Source organism: Dendrobium catenatum, unplaced genomic scaffold (assembly GCF_001605985.2).
Source record: "Dendrobium catenatum unplaced genomic scaffold, ASM160598v2 fragScaff_scaffold_1263, whole genome shotgun sequence".
Classification (NCBI taxonomy): Eukaryota; Viridiplantae; Streptophyta; class Magnoliopsida; order Asparagales; family Orchidaceae; genus Dendrobium; species Dendrobium catenatum.
The window spans coordinates 530,776-551,465 of NW_021319725.1; the positions used below are offsets into that span (position 1 = coordinate 530,776).

Below are 20,690 nucleotides of genomic sequence, written 5' to 3' on the forward strand. Positions count from 1 at the left end.
CCGGGTTGTGATAAGCTATGATCCATCAAAGTTGATGTTTTTCAAGTAAAACCCACGGTTTTATTTTAAATATTGTTCTGTATTATTTTAAGTGCTTTATAAAAGGGTTGAGTAGTTTTGTTGTTGTTGTTGTTATTTCTTTTGTACTTATTTTTTTTGTGGTAATGCTATTGATTGATATACTGTTATTTGAAGTCATATTAATAAAGTAAAATTTTAGTTGCTCATCTGTTATTTATTATGATATATTATGTTATATTACTTGTTCATGCAATTTTTTTCTTGTGAGTACGAAACAAATCTTTCTATTCCTTCTTCACGTCCCGTGTGTATTGCTTTCGGATCCTGGTTGTGATAGATATGATCAATCAATGTTGATGTTTTTCAAGTAAAACCCCACGGTTTTATTCTAAATATTGTTCTGTATTATTTTAAGTGCTTTATAAAAGTTAGATGGCCTGTTCAAGTCTTCTAATTGATTCCATTGAGGAAGTGGGAATGTCTGATTTCAGCAATCTGCTTTACTGATGGTTTCTCGAACGCACCAAACTGATGACGAGGAGAACCAACAACATGAAGGCTGTTAATCGACAGGTACTTTAATATGCGAACCTACCTTTTTTCTTTCTGAATTGCAATTTTCCAGCAATTTTTTTGTTCTCTGTTGGCTTTAGATCATAATTGTGCACAAAACATATTAACTCTTGCAGGGTGTGAATTTCTTGAAATTCTGTAGTGTAGAAACTATTATGATGGCCCTATAACGTTGAGAGCAGGAATAATATAACCTTAGGCACTCATGAAGTTTCACTGCTACAGCTCAGATTCTTTTTAGTATGCTAATTGTTTTATTTCTGCTAGAGGATGTCTAATTTAGTGCGTCATCAGTTTTTTTTTTTTTTTGCTTCCTACCTGAATGTTTTTTTTCTGCTGTAACCTTGAGTTTAGGTTCAATGTACCGAAAACAACCATTTATAGGTGTAAGTGTCACACTTCAGTATATATACCATAACAACTTGGATATAATCATATGATAAAGCAATTTAATCTCAATTTATGAGCAAACTTTCAAGATATTGGTATGTCTGGAATATGATTGTGTTGATCAATTTGGTTATTTTGTTGTCTCGGACCTCAAAGTTTGTCCTGTTTATTTGGGGTGTCGGGGGTTAAAATTTTTTCCCCGTACAACTCCCCGACGCGGCGTACCTGAGCGCCATAGTGTTGAACGACAAAAAATAGAGCGCCGTAGCAATATATAATATTAATATTAGCAGCATGACACTCGTTCAGCCAAAACAGAGGCTTGAGCGCTGCAGCACCCCAAATTGGCACCGCAGCATTGCGAGAAGGATTGGACGGGTTTCTTTCTCATTTTTCTGAAGGTTTGCATCATTGGGATTATTTTACTTGGCTTTCTCTTGTATTTTGAGTGTGTAGACATTGAGAACGGTATTTGAGAAGAGAAGGAGAGAGAGAGATCTGTACTTATTTCTTTAAATTTTCATAGTGGACTTCTTGGTGTGGTGTGGCTTAGTAATTTTTTTCTTATTTTTTAGATTTTTCCACGTTAAATCCTTGTGTCCTTTATTTTTTGCTGCTTTTACTTTCTTTTTTCATCGTTATGGTGTTTACTCATCATCATCCCCAACAGTAATAAAATAATTATATTATACAAATATCATAAGCAAAAATTGTCATAAATGTGAAATTAAAATGTATCAAATCTATAAATTCATCAGCAAACTATCATCAAGAAAAAATTAAGAAAAATAGAAAACAAAACAAAATATGTGATAACCTGCCTAAAATTCAAATCTAGTCTTCCCCAACCTTTGATAGATTATCAAATTATTTCTTCGTTGATGAGAAGTCTGGCAAAGAAGAGTATGAAATATTGATTTTAGGCCCTCGCAGATGTTAGTGATAGAAACTATAGAATTTACATCTTTGCTTAATTTTAATTATGATCTTAATATATAAGCATGTTTATATGAAGGGAAGAGAAGTGAGTAACAAGGAAGAACATACTCAATAATGAGAATATTATATAACAATACGATTAATGATTCTATTATAAATATTTAGAATATGTTATAATACAGATATGTTGATATTTAATATTTTGTTGTAAACTCAAGTCAAGGTGTCATATGTCAACTTGAGTTTGAGAAAAAGTAGTAATCATTGATTTAATCAATATGATTGAGTTGGTTGATGGTATATACGGGTGCAAATGAGTCAAATTGACTTAGGAATTGCTCGAGCTCGATTTGTTAATGAGCTCATGAGTCCAAAGTTTCGAGCTCAAGTTCGATCAAGAGGAAGCTCAACTCGATTACTCGTCGAGTGGCTCGACCGCGGAAAGGTGAAATCGGAAGCTCGGGCACGGGCGTTGTCATGTGGATTTGCGGACGCGAAAGCGGGATTGGAATGGGCCTCAAGCCTCGCAAGCTTGCACCCATCGCGACGAGTCTGAGCTCCAATTCGAGTTCGTGATCTGGCGGACAAGCTAAGCTCAAATTAAGTATGACTAGAACTCAACTCGACTCGTTTTCACCCCAATGCTATATGATCTTTGGGCAATGAGTGGTTAAGCATAACATTGACGAGAGTGAGAAGAGCCTAGGTGGTCTACTTCAGGAGCTTGGTGTACCAAGTAGCAACGATGATGGTGAGATTGACCATAACTCAGTTGGCCAACAGATCATTTGAGTGATTTAACTAGTCTCCAACTACATTCTCAGTGTTTCCCATTCAGTGTTCTTCAATTCATTCATTTCCTACTCGAGTCACTGCTGCAACCATAGTCTATCACCAAATACTCGTGCAAAAAATAAAAAATTAAAAGAGTTTGGCATTTTCCTCAATATCATGGTTTCATGTTTATTGTTGTTGTTGTTACATTTCTCCTTGTAATCCCCTACCATTCATCCTCTGGAGTCTGGAGGTTAGGGAAATTCATGGTACTCTTACCTCAATTTTCGATAGATTCTTAAATTATTTCTTTGTGAGTAAGAAGTCTAGCAAAGATTAAGCTTATCAAATCTTAATTTTCTCAAATGTTTAGTGATATAAAACATAAAAGGGTTATATCTTTGCTTAATTTTAATTATAATATTTATATAGAGGGAAGAGGAGATTAATAAATGAGAATATTTGAAAATAAATCATAGTTTTGAAATTCGGCCTAGCGTCAAATAGGTTATAATCGGTATGAACTGCATGCTCAATCAGTCTCAGTTTTTAAGAATATATTTAATTAATTTAAATATGACTCGTTTTATTTAATAATAGCCAAAAAATTTGTAATGAATATGTATCAATTAAGCACTAATAAATCTTATCCGTGTGAGCTCTTAATCCATGAAAATAAGAAAAGTTATATAAACAATACGAGATAAAGCTCTCAAGTGATTTGGGACTAAACGATTAATTGAAAATTTTATTTTAAAATATATACATTATGTATTTTTAAACTTTATTTTTATAATAAGAATAATATTTATTTTATTGGTTAATACAAATTAGTAATGATTTATATTAAATTTATAACTTTATATATATACTATTTTTTAATTATAGGTTTATTTTTTATTTAAATAATTATAATATTTATTATGTCATTCAATTCAATATCGATTGAACCATTGAATCTTGAACTCATATTTTTGGTTCAATGTCTGGTCTAACTATTACGTCCAGTGACCGGACGTTCGGTCACTGGACGTCCGGACACCAATCCAGACGTCACTCAAATACATCGGGGCCCGATGTATTTGGGTGACGTGGCGCGTTTGGATTGATGTCCGGATGATCCGGACACCGGACGTAATAATTTGCCCTCCCTAACACTATCTTCAATTTATTCCTTCTCTACCCTACTGATCCTTGCAACCCTAGCTAGTCTACCGCAAATCCACTCACAAAAAGTAAATAGTCGGTAACTTCCTCAACGTCCCGACCTTTGTGTCTCTTGTAGTCGTCCTCCTCCTCCTCGTATTCCTCTACTACTAACCTTTTTGAGGTTAAGGAAATCTTTGACCCTCCTTGCCCCCCAATCTTTGATAGATTATCAAAATTATTATTGATAGATGAGTAGTCATGGAAAGATAGGTGTATCAAATCTTAATTTTCCTTGGCCCTCCCATGTGGGAAGTGATAGAAAAAAAGGATTTTTTTCTTTTTTTAAGGAGTATAGTGGTTAATTTAAATTAGGAATAAGAACAAAGTATTAAAAAAATTTAAAAAGAAGTAAACTAGCCAAATAGAATGATGCATTCCATTGAATGTACCAAACTGTTTGGCATATTTAGAATAAGTAAAACTATTTGGCGCATTGTTACAGTATTTTTAAAATTTAGTTTGGATATTTTGGTGGATGCACCCAATGATTTGGCGTTATGTTTTGATAGTTTTCTTCTTTTTAAAAATTTTTAATACTCTTCTCCTATTCCTAATTTAAATTAATAATCATGCTCCTTTTTAAAAAAATCCTAGAAAAAATTAGAGTCAAATCTTTGCATAATTTTCATTTTAATGTTATAAATATAGTTATATAAAGAGAAGATGAGGGAGTAATACAGAAAATACAATAAGTCGGAATATCCTCGATAATAAAGATGTATTATAATAATAAATATTGATTATTTTGTTATGAATATTTAGAGTATATGATAAAATAGATATAATATTATTTAATATTTTCTCACAAACTCAAATGACATATGCTAAGATTATTAATATTAAAAGTGCTTATGCTCGCTCCTCAAATAAGTTTGAATGCGTTTAAAATTAAAATTTTAGAATGATTTAGAATAAATTAATATAAAAAATATCTTTTTAAGAAAGAAATTTTATTGAAAGTGATTTAAATGGACATATTAGCAGAGATGCAGATGATTTTAAAAGCTTTTATAATGACTATAGATTTGGAGCGACTAACAAAGTTTGTATATCATATTAGATTTTCTATAGATTATAATTTTGTAATAGTTAATATATTATTTAAGAAAAGAGGTTATCATCTCATCTCTTATGAGAATGGATATAGTAAAACTCACTTTGATCATTTTCTTATAATAAAAATGAAATTGCAAAGACTATAAAGTTATTCCGTGTGAAATTTTATATATCCAACATCGTTTACGGTTCTGGACTTTAAGATGAAGGGGCATAATATAAAAAATAAAATAAAATGTTGTGCTAGGATTAAATAGGGGAATCTAAAGAATATTCATAATATTATTGTTTATAGTAAGATTTTAGATCTTAAGATTTTGTATGTCTATAATAAAACTAATGTTATATAAGAAACAGTAGCTAGTTATATGAAGAATGTTGCAAATAATGTGATTGGAGTATTGAAGAGAAAGCCTCTAGTAATAAAAATAGTTTGTGGTGGAATCAAAATTTGCAAAAAAAAAGATCAAAAATAAGAAACATTTTTATAAAAATTAGTTTAGATGTAAAAACTCTGATAATTGAAAAATATAAAAACAAGCATGTAATGAGTAAGAAAGTAATATACAATGAAAAGATTTTATCTTTTAATGATTTATAAAATAGATTATTAATATATATATATATATATAAGTTAGTCAAATGAAGAGATAATAGTAGCAATGATTTAGTTCAAGTGAAGTGTGTTAAAGATGAAGAGTAAAAAGTATTTGCATTAGAAGAGGATATTCAACAAAGGTGAATGAGATATTTTGCTAAACTTTCAATGATGATTGTGAGAATACGATTGACTTTAGTGATCTTAACACCCTAAATGAAAATAAGATTTTTATTTTTATCGATATATTAGTAAAATCGAAGTTAGAGATTCTTTAAAGAAAATGAAGTGTGAAAAAGTTGTTGAACTTGATAATATTTTAATAGATGAGTGGCTTGCTAAATTTTTTAATATTATTTTGAAGACTGAAAAAATATCAGATGAGTGGGTAGATTTTTATTTTTAAGAATAAAGGTGATGCACAAGATTATGCAAATTATATATGAATTAAGTTAATATGTCATACTTTAAAACTATGGGAGACAATTATGGAGCATATGTTATGATGTGTTATTAATGTTTCTTAAAATCAATTTGGATCCATATCGATTAGGACTATTATGGAAGTTTTACATTTATTGAGAGGTTTGATGGAGAAGTATACGAGATTAAGGAGGATCTACATATGATATTTTTATATTTTTAGAAAGCATAAGATAAAGTTCCAAGAGAAGTGTTATGGAGAGCTCTAGAGAAGAAAAGGGTTAATAATGTTTATATTCAAGTTATTAAGGATATGTATGCATTAGTTGTCACTTGTGTTCAAACACAAGGTGGTTTGACGAAGTTTTTGTCTATTTCAATTGGATTACATCAAGGATCAGCTTAAGCCCATATCTTTTTACTTTAATCATAAATGTTCTCACTAAACATTGCAAGAGATTGTACCTTGGTGTATGTTTTTTGATGATGATATTCTTCGTGTTGATAAGTCTATAGAGTGAGTTCAAGGTAAACTTGAATTATGGAAGTTAGCCTTAGAGTATAAAGGTTCTCATTTGAGTAGATCTAAAGTCGAATATATGGAGTGCAATTTTAGTAATAATAGATCTAGTGAGGTTATTCTGACTTTGGATGATTAATTCATTAATAAGAGTATATGTTTTAGATATCTTGGATCTATTAATTATTTAGAGTGATAGTGAAGTAAATGAGGATATTATTAGTAGAATTCAAATCGGATGGTTGAAGTACAGGAATGCATCGGGCTTATTGTGTGATAGAAATGTCCCTCTCAAACTTAAGAAAAAATTTTATAAGATGGGGTGAGACCTGCAATGCTTTATAGTGCAAAATGTGGGCGGCCATTAAATAAGAAGCGTAATATTAAGTTAAGTGTTGCAGTGATGAGGATGCTCAGACAGATGAGTGGTTTTACTCTTAGAGACAGGATGTGAAACAAACAAATACATGAAAAGGTTGGAGTACCTATAGTGGAATATAAGATTAGAGAGTCGCCTTAGATGATTTGGTCACATAAAATGGTGTCTTTCTAATGACCCAATTAGGAGAGTAGATGTATTAGATTTGGCTTATGTTAAGAAAGGTAGAGGTAGACTTAAAAATACTTGGTTAGAAAATATTAGTAATGATATTTATTTATTATATTTAAGTAAGAATTTGACTATTAACGAGTCGGAATGAAGAAAAATGATTCATTTAGCTGACCCCATGTAATGGGATAAAGAGTTGATGTTGTAGTTGATCTAATCAATGTGAGAGGATTGGTCCATGCATCGAGATCTTCTTGAGACCGGTAAGTGGTGACGCATGGAATTTACGAGAGTAAGGAGAAGGGTATAGGTGTTCCACTCCATTCTAGGTGTTTGGTGCCATGAGTCCCTTGGCCAAAAGATAATAGGTATGATGTAGCTAATCTCCATCTCATTCTCATTATCCTTCTCCTTATGTTTGGCCCTTTCTTAGCACTCTCTTCAATGCATTTCTCCCCTACTATGTTGCAACCCTAATCTACCACCCCCAAAAAAAAAAAAAAAAAAAAAAAAAAAACCAATTGATATATATGGAGTTCGGATTATTTCTCTTAGTAATCATTCCCCCCCCCAAAAAAAAAAAAAAAAACCAATTGATATATATGGAGTTCGGATTATTTCTCTTAGTAATCATTCTTTTATGAACTTTTGGTTAAGTTCCTACTAAAATGGACATTGTGATTTTGATTGATGCACTAATAAGCTTTTTACTATCCTTTATTGATAAATATGACCGTTATGAAACGCACCTATGCAAGAGTTGGATATTCAGGATTATCAAAATTTTGAGATGACTTCTCCTGCTTGCATTAATGACATGAAGGTTGTTCTCTCGGTAGAGAAGGTAGAAGTAAAATTGATCTATTATTTTATGAGTATTTAATCTTGAAAGGATCACTTTAAATAATAATAATAATAAATATGGCATTCATTCAAGAGATGAACGTTTCAATAATTGTTTATGTCAATTCAATAGTCCAATTTTTGACCCATTAACATCAATTTGTTATTGAGATTGAAATTTATGATATGATTTATTATGACCAACAATTAGAGACATTATCAATGATGGCCACTATGTGCGGACACCGGACCATCCGGAGGTGAATCAGAACATATCATGTCATATGGTACACAACAAATAGGTGATGTTGTGCTTTCTGATTCGCCTCCGAACGATTTGGTGTCCGCACAGAATAATTTCACCATTGTTAGGGCATGCAAATCAATTGAATTCACATTGCTCACTTGAGCTAGTTTTGGGTGCTATTTTTCAATTATAATTTGATTATAAGGGGGTGTAATTTTTATCATTTATTAATAAAAATTACGTGGAATATTCCATATGATGCCAATCAAAATATCCTCATAAATTTATGAATAGAACTTTTAGCTCATTCAACAAATCATCTCTATAATGTTAGAGAATTCCTCATCAACATAAATCTTGCTAGTTGTTATAGTGATGACGACCACATCATAATTAGTGATTCGTCACGATTTTTTTAATTATTTTTAACCTAATAATAATTTACTTCTCAATGGTTTGGTAGTTTTACTAACAAAAATTGATATATAATTATATTTAAAAAATAGTGATTAATCATACACTTTTAATTTTTTTTAATATTTTATCACATTTTAATAGAAAATTACTTTTAAAAGAATTTTATTTACGTTTGGGATAGTCCCTTTTTGAAAAGAAAGATGGCCAAAAAAATAAAATCATGGCTAAAGAGGCTAAAGTGTATTGTTTTTAATGTTTTCTTAGTAGAAAATGTTACTAATCAAATTTACTCTCTTAAGATAATTAAAATGTAATGTGAGTTAAATTTCTTATAATATTGATATCTACTCCCACAAATTTACTTCCAAATTTCTCCACTCTCTCTTAACTATCAAATTTACCAACATTCTAATCTAATATTATAATTAGGGGAGAAATTATAATTAAAAAATAATAATAATTTAAGATTTCAAACTATTAAATTTAGTTTTGATATAAATAAATTTAATAAGCTAAAATCTATCATAATCAACTTTAAAGTAGGTTATGCTTTTGATTTATTTTTTTCTTATTTTACTTTAGCAATCATGTTTGCCTATCTAATGTTTCATTTGGGACTGCTTTCTTACTATTTAAAACAATTTTTAGTATAAAAATTTACTAGAAAGTTGATTTAATAAGCAGTAAAAAAGCCGTCCCAAATAAAGTCTAAATATTTTATTATTCCATAATTAAGGAGTCTTAATGAGCTTTTAGTTAACCATACCATTCATTTACAAAGTCAACATGAACCAAACACTAATCTTTAAATAAAATTGTTTTATAACTAGATGTTTGTGCATTTCTTTCCTTAATTTTTTATCATTAATGAACATCCTTCTACCTAATGTTCCTCTTTATATCATCAAAGCACAATATTCAAATCATAACAAAGTATGGAGAAGCACTCCCCCTAGCTTTTTGCCAATTCTTTATCTAATCACTTCAATAATGATGCCTTTAAACAAGTTAAGGCATATGCACATAGAAGAAGTGGAGATTTCTTTCTTTAAAAGCAAATCATTTGCCTTCCCAAACTTTGAACATGGAGTGAGTGGATAATTATACTTGTTCCCACGATCAAATATGGCCAAACATAGTACAATATTTTATACTAGGAGAGCATTTGGAAACCCCCAATGTCTTCAGCATTAAGCAATTAATTTACTTTTTAGATTTTTGTATTATTTTATTTTACTATAATTTTATTATTTTTAAAAAAAATTATGATAAAATGTAAATTTTTTCAATTAAATTTGTTTAAATGTGATAGCCTTAAAAAATAATTAAATTTAAATATTCATAATGGTCACAGAAGAAACTCATCTTGATCTATTGGTTAAGAGAAACCCTCTTTTAAGATAATGTTTTTGTTTTCAAATCATGTTTAGTTTGAGGATTATTATTTATTTTGAATTCCTAATATATTATTACATCAATATTTTAAAATAAATTATTAAAATATAAAAAATTATATATTTAATTAGAAATGCAAAAAGTTTTGCCACAACAATAACATCAACTCTTGTTGGGTCATAAATATTTTTTCTCCACTTTTTATGAAGAGTCGTGTTCTCATTTAAATTTAATTAAAAAAAAAGTTATTTCTAATATTTTCTAACCAAATTCCTTTAAGTCTACATCTATATTTCTTAATATAGGTCAAATCTAATACATCTACTCATCTAATTGGATCATCAGAAGGCCTTCGTTTTATGTGACTAAGCCATCTAAGATCACTCTCTTTAATCTTAATGCCACTGAGATACTCCAACCTTTTCACGTATATATTTGATTTGCATTCTATCGCAAAAGTGTTTTCTGCTACAAAATGACTCACAAATTCTTTTTTTTTTCCTTGTGAAAAACTAAGCATTGTATTTTATTTATGAATAAAAATGAGTGATTTTATTTCAATTATTTTTATGTCTTCAACATAAAAATGCATAATAAAAATTTTGACATTGATACGTCACCAAAAAATCGCCTTGATCAAGCATGAATTTCAAGGCATATTCAAGTTTGATACTTCCAAAATTACATATGGGATCATCCAAACTTCAATTTCAGTAAACTTAAAATCAAATAGAACGTCTCAATGAGACTAACCCAACAACTCCAAAATCGGGCCAATCCGAGCTCAGATGGGTCCAAATCAAGGGATTAAGGCATATTTGAATACTCACAGCATAAATTGGATGACCAAATGATATCCAAATATGGCATGCTTCTATTCAAATCGAGCGGCTCGACGAGATGAATCCAACGAGCCTAAAAACACTTAATTTCAACATCATTAAGGTAATTTTGAATGAATGTTATATGATCAATGGAATCGATATGAGTCATTTGATTGAGCACTCTAAAATTACATTGGTTCTTCTTCATATTTGAGGACAGTCTGCCTACCACCTCCAAACCTCCGCCCATCTGCTGACCTCTATTGAACCTCCTCCCAGCCGCCAACCATTGTCGGACCACCTCCTATCCACCAATCACCATTGAACCTCTGTCTGACCGCCGATCACAGCTAGACCTCCGCTTGGCCGCCGATTGTCACAGAAACACTGCTTGGCTGCCCTCAACACACCCCTCCGACCATCATCGCTCATCGACTAAGGTCCCTCCGATTATCGCCGCCCGCCGACTATGCTCCCTCTAACCTTTGTCTCTTATGGACTATGATCCCTTTGACCATCATTTTCGACCGACTATGGTCCATATAACCTCTATTGCTTGTCGACCATGATTCTTCTGACCACCATCGTTCGCCAACTTCGGTCTCTTCAACCACAATCGCCCACCATCTACGATCCATCCGACCAACATCACCTATCGACTACGCTCCCTTCGACCACCATCGCCTGCCAACTACGATTCCTCTGATTACACCCATTGACTACAATCCCCTCATTCATTGTCACTAGCCAACTACAGTCCCTCCAACCACCTTCGTTCTCCAATACATTCCTGCCAACCACCATCACCCGCTGTCTACGGTCCCTTTGACTTTCGTCGCTCGTTAACTACAATTCCTCCAACCACCATCGCTCATTGACTATGGTCCCTCCGACCACCTTCGTTTGCCAACTACGGTCCCTCCGACCTCTATTGTTTGCCGACTATCGTCCCACCCATCATCTTCGCTTATTGTTTACAGTCCCTCCAACTTCCACCGCTCGCCGACTACAGTCCCTCTGACCAACATCGCCTGACTATGATAACTTCAACCTCCGTTATCCGACTACGGTCCTACCAAGCAAATGAACAGCCTAACATTCTCTCAAGAATAGCTATCACATCATTAGATTCTTTCAACCCCAACTATATAACATACTATAAATGATGTATATTTAGCCAACACCTTCCCTTGAGGAAATGGCATTATTTGCGATCAACAATAAGCGCTGGTGGATTCATTTCAATTGGGTCATGCACTGTAACTTTTTCCTCTTTTTAGATGTTTCCATATAAAAAATATAATGTCTTTTATGACTCTCGTACCCTTCTCTCTTTATCCATATGTATGTTGGATCTTCACTCAAAACTAAAATATTAAGCTATTTATCTTTATATCATCACGAATATTCCAAGATGCAACAAACATAAACAAACTAATATGTTTTCGAGCATTACTATAATGGTAGGTTGTTGTTAAGAATTAATAACATAATGCGGAAGAATAAGCATTGATTGTCCTGTCAGAACACAACAGCAATGCAAATCGCACATGGGCTTATATGAGGAAGAAAACAATGTAACCTTTAGCTTTTGCTTTGATGAGCACTTCGGCAATTCTAGGCAAATTCGCAATTAAACACAAGTCTTTGTATTTTTTCTATCTTCAATCATCAGCCCAAAACAATTAAACAAAGATTCCTTGATTTCTATTATAATTTTTTATTTTGGGCATGTGGATAGGAATTTTAAAGGAGAGAAGACAAAATGATTTATCCTAAATTTAAGAAAGGGGTAAAACTTTATTTATATTACTTCATAAGAATTTAAGGATAAATTCTGATATTTTATATAATTATATTTGACCTTTCTTAATTTTAGAGGATTGTTAGTCACCCCAATTCCATAGTTCTATAGCTATATATAGTGATACAACATCAAAAAATTTATCAATCATGCATAAATTTTGATGCAAGAAATCTTTAGAATTGACTTGAGGATCATTTGAACTATAATTTTAGCAGACTAATAACTGAACTTAACATCTAGACTAGATGAATTTAACGATGATCCAATTTGAATCTAAATAAGCTCAAATCAAGCACTTAAAGCACTTCATATTATTAATTGGAGGATCAAATGACCTTCAAATTTTGTGGGATTACAGTCAATTATGATGAGAGAAACTTAATGAGCCAAAGATCACTTAATTAAAAGTCATTGAGGCGTGTAAATATTAAGAGAATAATTTTTAATTAAAGTCATTAATATGAGTCATCCAATAAAGGTTTTTGAAATTTTAGCAAGATTTATCAAGTACCACTATTAAAATTTATAAATGAACTTCTATTCTTCGCATAAAAGAGAGCTTGTACATCTAAATAACTCTAAAATATTTTTTGATATTTGATACCGACAAACACCGTCAACTATCACTATCGTTCAACTTTCATTGTCTGGCCATTATCACTTGACTAACATCAACTTACCACTATCATCAAACTTCGTCACTTTTCTCGCCATCAACCTGCATTATTTCCTTAAAAATCTCTATTACAAACACAAGAGATAATCTTTGCAATATTTTAATCTCATATATATCGAAATTGAGAGGAATGATGATTTTCTATAATTTTTTTTATAATGTTGATAATTTCACTGAGTCAGACCTTATGATTTTTCTCTTTCTAAATTTTCACATATAAAGCGTGAGAGACTTTTTTTTTCATTTACAAGAGGATGATTAATGCATTTTAGTAAAACTTAATGTATACAAATGCATGAGAAATTAAGGATAAAACATTCATATGATATATATTTTATCTTAGATTTGAAGGGCAAGAACCACCCTCAATGCATCTCTATACGTGAAGGACAAATTTTATGATACCAAGAACACCTTCATACAAGCCCAACTGAATATAAACCAAGTACAAAAAAAAAAATATAATTAGAAATATCATGAGCACATTTAAGGGATTGATGGTCTTATGAAAGAATTATTGATTATTAAAATGAGCATTTCGATATAACAAATATATCGGGCTCAAGATAGCTCAATTTTGTATACCATAAAGATATTGATATTTTATTTGAGACAGTTTTGTTACTATTTTTTAAAGTACTATTTAGAACAAAAAAAAATTGTATTAGAAAAATATTTTAGGAAGCATTAATAAAGTTATCTCAAATGAATCCTAACATGTTTAAAAAATCAACATAGATTATCCTATGAAGTATAATATTTTCTAATCAAAATATTTAGTCTTCATTAGGGACGGCATTCTTACAGTCTTATAAAGCTTTTTTTATTACAAAAATCTTTTAGACTTCGTTTGGGATGATTTTCTTCCTACTTCTTAAATAAAAATGTTGTTTTAAGAAGCAGGAAGAAAGCCATCCCAAACGAGATCTTAAAAGCATGAAAAAATCAGTGTTTTAAATAATTAAATTTGTCTCAAACCAATAGCTTTCTTATTGAAGCTTTTCAGTAAAAAATTATTATTCAAAGAAGAAGCAGTAATAAAATGATACCGTAAAGCCACCGCATGTCTTTCGTCTTCTTAGAATCATAGTAGCGTAGCATAAGGGAGTAGCAGACGTCCATGTGCTTCGCCTCCTCAGTAAGCAAACCTTATTTCTGTCCTTTCCCTTACGGTGCTCTCCGCTAATCCCCAACGCAATCAATCTATTGGACACCTACAACATATTATCCGACAGGTAATTAATATGTTCGGCTCACCACCCTTGCAAATTTTCGCGGATGGGAAGTGATTGGGGACGATGAGCTAGGGAGTTAAGATGTTGGAAGAGGAAGGTGAGGAGAACACGAGGGATTCTTCCATTGAATTTGCCAAACAGGCATGATGCGAGAGGATGAAGAAGGTGATCACAAAGAGCTTGGCATTGAGCAATAGATAAAAATAGGAAGTTGGCGGACGCCATGGTTTCTCCAATGCTGCCGATGTCCTCATCTTTGGCATTTGTGTTGGCTACTCTTCATAAATTTCTAGCTCTGTTTATGTGAGTTTTAGGTTTCATAAATTATTTTTGGGTTCATAAATTATTTTTTAGTAGAAAAAATTTTAGCTTAAAATAATTTTGTACTAAAAAAATTATTTTAGAAAGCAATAAGAAAACTATTTTAAATGAATTATTTAATTCTACTTTTTGTTTTGATGATTTGTAATTAAGGATAATAGTACAAAACAAAGAGTGGCGAAGAATGGAATAATAATACTTTGTGAAGATAGAAAAAACTATTATGTAAAAAAAGGGAAAATTTATTATGTGCCGATACCAAACGATATTGGGAGGCCAACAAAAAGTGTCACATCACTTTTTGCTTGGTACCAGCGCTCGATCTTGCTGTGTACCAGGTAATATGGTGTGTTCTGATTGGTCTCTGAAAAGTCTGATTTCCGCACAGAATAATTTCTCATGAAGATAGAGGGATGTGGAGAGCAATTAATTAATTTTTTTTTATGAGAATGCATACTATAAGTAATTAAGTGCTCAAAATTATAAGCTATTGAATAAATAATTTTATTGACTCATATATAAATGGAGAATAAATGGGGCAAAAAAACATGTCATTTATATTCTAAAAATTTTTAATTATAAAAAACTTAAAAAAAAAAGGTTAAGTGATTAGGGTTATTATTCCTTAATTAATAAATTTTAAATAATTTTTTTTTTAAAATAATGATTTAGATGAATAAAATTGATTGTTCGAATAATAAATGAATAATGTGAATTATTTCTTTGTTAAATTATAAATCGTAATATTAAAATATTTTAAACTGTGAATTAGACTAATAATATGAATAGTTGAACTAAAAAATAAAAGATTTGAAATCTCTCTTCATAAAATCAAGTTATTTTTTTATAGCATAAATAATGTTAATACTCGATCATTTACTTCATGCCCTCTCCCCATTTCTTCCCATAGGAGCTGCGTACTTACACACACGCGCGGTGATCGTATCCCGAGCAACTTCTTAACAGCCACCCTAATGCAAAATTAGATAAATAACAAACACTCACTAATCCTTCCAGAGAAAATAAGCCGAGACACCCCCCTTTCCCCGCGCAATTTCTCCTTCAATGGAACTAGACTTCGACAACCTATGCGCGATCCGCGTCCTAGGCCGGGGAGCCACCGGCACCGTCTTCCTCGTCGCCGACCGTTCATCTCCATCAACTCCACCCTTCGCCTTAAAAGTCGTCGAGAAACACAACCCGTCGGCGAAGCCCGACACCGAGAGCCGAGCCCGGTGGGAGCTGTCCGTACACTCCTGCCTCCTTACCGACCGCCACCCCTTCCTCCCTTACCTCATTGGCTACGCCGAAACCCCTGACCTCCTCGCTTGGGCCATCCCCTTCTGCCCCGCCGGCGACCTCAACTCTCTTCGCCACTCCCTCTCACCCGACCGCGTCTTCTCCACATCCGCCATCCGCTTCTACCTCTCCGAACTCATCTCCGCGCTTTCCCACCTCCATTCCATCGGCATCGTCTATCGTGACCTTAAACCCGAGAACGTCCTACTCCAATCCTCCGGCCATATTCTTCTCACAGATTTCGACCTCTCACGACACCTTACCCCACGAAACGTTTCCCCAATTCCATCAACCACCTTTCCCTTACCGTATGTAAACCACCGCCGCCGCCGCAACCGCCATTGCAGTAAAATCACCCGCATCTTCTTCAGCGCTCAAAATTCTGTCTTTCTCCCGACCCCACCAGACCTCAAGAAGGCGAAATCCGCAAGGGTCTCCCCGGTGAGCCGGGTGGAGCGGTCCCACTCATTTGTTGGCACGGAGGAGTACGTCTCGCCGGAGGTGGTTAGGGGCGACGGGCATGAGTTCTCCGTGGATTGGTGGGCACTGGGTATTCTGGCCTACGAGATGGCTTATGGCCGGACGCCGTTTAGAGGGCGGAACAGGAAGGAAACTTTCCGTAACGTGCTGACGATGAAGCCCGAGTTTGTTGGGAATTACCCGTCCGAATTGACGGATTTGATTGTGAGGCTCCTTGCAAAGGAGCCAGAGAAGCGTTTGGGGTATTCCGGAGGAGCCGAGGAGGTGAAGGCGCACCCGTTCTTTACTGGATTGAGATGGGAAATGCTCGCCGACGTTGGGCGCCCGCCGTTTCTAGCGACAGCGGAGGAGATTGAGGAAGGGGAGGTGAGGTTACCTGATGTCGATAGAACCGTCGGGTTTGATGTGAGGGATTATTTCAAGAAGCTGCGGCAACGGCACGCGGTCACGGCAACATCGCCGGCGTCGGTGTCGTTGACGGAATTCTGACGGTAACGATAGAGATCTTTATTTTACTATTTTTGGATAGGGGCTGAATGGTTTGCCTGATTTGGTGGGCACTGGAATCATAGTAGACGAGGTAATGGTTAAGGCGCCGGGGTTTGTTGTGTAATTATGGATTAGTTTAGAATTAGTTTTGAAGTTATCTATGGCGCCCACGTGCTATTAACTAAATTTTCACCGCCAAGCATACGTGCTATTAACTAAATTTTCATATTTATTTCTATAATATTCAAATCTTTAAATCATACACAAAACCTCCAAAATTTTAAATAATCTCAAAAATAGCACTACCCATCCTCCCCTAGCAAAGTCACCGAAAAAACTATTATGTGCGAAGGCCAGACACAACTCTACATCCGAATGCAAATAAGATGCAGTCACGTCAACGGTATCGAGTCTCGGCACCGAACGAATGGGTGACGTGGCACATTCTGATTGGTCCACGGATGGCCTTCGGCGTCCACAGAATAATTTTTCCAAAGTCACAATACACAATGTGATGGCGGCGACTTCAGATGCAAAGATGGCTCCTCCTCATCCGTTCTAGCTTTACAATCCACACACCAATATCTTCTTTCTCTTTTCCTCCTATCTCGTATGCTACATGTTAGTTCTACTTCCAATTCCACTAATATTGCTCTTTGATGGTCTCACTAACGATCTGATGTCCGGTAGAAACCCATGATTGTGGTAGCACATTGACGTTCATACACTCCAATTAGTTTCCAACTAGATCATGATCCGTAGATTATCAAACTATGACGGCTTTGTCTTGGCCGTCCAAAATAAGACCGTTAAAGATATGATTTCTTATATAAATAATTAAATTTAGATATCAAATATATAAAATTTATATTTTTGAGTGTTATATTTAAAAATCTTTAGAATTATGAAGATTTATATGTTCTATAAATAAATATATAAAAATTTTATAACATAGAAGAAAAAATTCTTAAAAATATTCTCGTCATCAATATATTTAATTGACTGACCAAATCATTATTCCATCACATGCTACAGTTCGCAGTAGCTTCTGTAAATTAATTCTTTCTCTTTCCTAGGTTTGGTACGACTTGCAGGTCGGATAAATTAACAGGAATATTTTCCAGTCCCACAGCACAGTAGTTCTTTATGTGGAAAAAAAAAACGAAATGCTATAGACCTAAGATGACAAGCTTAACGTTAGGCCTTATTAATTAATGAGGACAACCTATCGAGACTTAGGGTGATTGATGAGCGAGCATGATTGGAAATTTTCATCTCGGGTTTGAATCTCCGATAGTACGGACTCGCCTCTTCAGTGGGACAAAATAAGTGTGGGCCCAATGCTAATGATGGCCTCTCTCAGTTCTGTCGAGTGATTAGTTAAGCCACCAAGCTCTACCTTTGGAGTGGCAGAGAGTAGATACCCCTGTTCGCAAAAAATAATAATAATAATAATGAGGGCATTAACATTATCTTTTTTTTTTTACATTAGGAGATTCCTTCGAATGCGGGCTCGCGAGAGAAAATTATTCGCGTCTACCAATCGAGCTACGCGGATGAGCCCAGCATTATCTTTTAACAGTTCAATAGTAGGAAGGATCAAATAATGAAATTAAATGAGGTTAAAATAACAAATCTCATCAAACTTTTTTGTTTTTTGTTTTTTTTTTTTTTCATTTTTGGTTGCAATGCCTGCGAAGAAAGAAAGTAATAAGTAACAATAGATCATATAATCGATTAGTATTTAAACTTATACTTTGATAAAGAAATCTACTGATTTAAATCTATTATTAAACAAAAATAGTAACTTCGAGCTCTTCAAAATGGTCTTGCAACCTCACACTGAGACAATCTAAAAATTTATATTTATCATCAGTAATTTCTATGAATATTTTTATGTTGGGGAAGTAAACGATGCAGCAAACACAAAAAAGAAATTAAAAAATGGAGCGAAAATAAAAAAACACCAGCGTTTAATATGGAAAACCCAATCAGCTAAAAAAAAAATCAGAGCCACGCCAAGAATATCCCTATAAAATTTTGAGAAAAATATTGTAAATCTAGTTTTTTTTTTTTCCTTATCTCTCTTGCACTTTTCTCTACAAACAAATAAAGATAAACATACAAAAATCACCAAGGGACACAACCCTTAATGAAAAACAAAAAAGAAAACCACCAGCTTGTCTGGCAGTGTGGAGGCACCAAATTTGGAGAGCCGCGGTACTCTACCCTCTGTCTTTAATCTGCCTGATAGCGCCGCAGCTACCGGGTTTTGGAGCGTCGTAGTGCTCCATGGCATTGACGGGGTTTAGATCAACTTTTTATCTATCTCCAAGCAAACTATATAGCGCCACAGCGAGGGGTGTAAACCAGTCAATTCGATCTCGAGCCACCATTGGCTTGAGCTTGAACTTGATTAATTAATCAAGTTTGAGCACGAGCTTTATTCTACGAGTTAGAGGTGGCTTACAAGTTGGCTCGTTTATTATGAAAGAGAAAAAATAATTATAAAATAAGCAATTATTATAATAAAATAATTAAAAAATGACAAATTATAAAAATAATAATAATAAAACACTTAATAAGAAAGTGATATATAATTTTTTAATATTTTTAATAACTTTATACTTAAAATCTTTAATTCTAATATATTTCAAGTATATTTTATATTAATATTTTTAAACAAGCCAGCTCGTGAGCAAATGAGTCAAGTCCAGTCAAGGCTAGCTAAAACTTGGCTCGTTAACTCATTGAGCTCAATTCACAAGCCATTTAGCCAGTCGAGCCCGAGTTTGATCACAAGTTGGGTTGACTTACTTACACCCCTAGTCGTGGCATTAGGTACACAATGTCGCAGCATTGTACGTTTGTACAAAAAAAATCCCCCGCTGTAAAACCCAAGCAGGGGAGTACCCCAAGTGAGCTCGACAAACTGAATGACAAATTATAATTTTCAATTTTTTTGTCATTTAGGTCAATTAGTAAGACTCATACGCATATCATATACTCAAACTTCGAATTCAAGACCTCTTGGTTGAAAGTCAAAACTCCTAACCAACAGAACAAGATGAGCTGTGTTTCATTTTTTTTTTCTTACATTTCCTTAAAAACAAAGCCTCACGAAAGGAAATGTGCATTAACAATGAATTCATCGTTAATGTTATTACAAAACCTCCGATTATTACTTCTAAAGTGATTGTATCGCTTTCGGCGATCCCACGCCAGCTAATTAAGAGTAAATCCAATGCATCTCACTCTATCCGCTTTTTGTTCTCGTTCTTCTAAATTACAGAAGAAATATATATATAAAAAGAAGAACGGATCCAAAAGAGAGAAAATCAGGGGAAAAATCTCCTTCGATTGCGTCCCATCCTCATATTCTGAATTTCTAGAAAATCTTTGCAATCAAGAGAAGGCCCCTCCGTGGCTTCAAATCCAACTGCTGAAAACAACTTCACTTGGCTTCTCCCTATCAAAGACCCCCTCATATGGCCTGGCACTGTCTCTCTTTTTGGAAGTTTTCTGCTTCTCATGTTGCTTCAAGCATCAGACAATCTGAACTTTAGAGTGACAATCAGTGAATTTTAAGTGCTTAAATTAAGGC

The 20,690-nt window shown here is 33.5% G+C and overlaps 2 protein-coding genes across 4 annotated transcripts in view; both read left to right on the plus strand.

Annotated features, from left to right (window-relative positions):
• Positions 1-1,117, plus strand: part of LOC110106282 — a 70,774-nt gene extending 69,657 nt beyond the window's left edge. For all 3 annotated transcript variants that reach the window (XM_020836126.2, XM_020836152.2, XM_020836159.2), the window contains 2 exons: positions 513-594; positions 711-1,117. In XM_020836126.2, the coding sequence (XP_020691785.1) occupies positions 513-587 (75 nt within the window). In that variant the 3' untranslated portion in view covers positions 588-594; positions 711-1,117. The remainder of the gene's footprint in view (positions 1-512; positions 595-710) is intronic.
• A 14,757-nt stretch (positions 1,118-15,874) lies between these two features.
• LOC110106477 (serine/threonine-protein kinase UCNL-like) lies at positions 15,875-17,189 on the plus strand. The gene has a single exon (XM_020836410.2). The coding sequence runs from the start codon at positions 15,884-15,886 to the stop codon at positions 17,084-17,086; it is 1,203 nt and encodes a 400-aa protein (XP_020692069.1). The 5' UTR covers positions 15,875-15,883; the 3' UTR covers positions 17,087-17,189.
• The last annotated feature ends 3,501 nt before the right edge of the window (positions 17,190-20,690 follow it).

Coding starts and splice junctions, on each gene's coding strand:
- LOC110106477 (XM_020836410.2), top strand. CDS start 15,884: ATGGAACTAGACTTCGACAACCTATGCGCGATCCGCGTCCTAGGCCGG.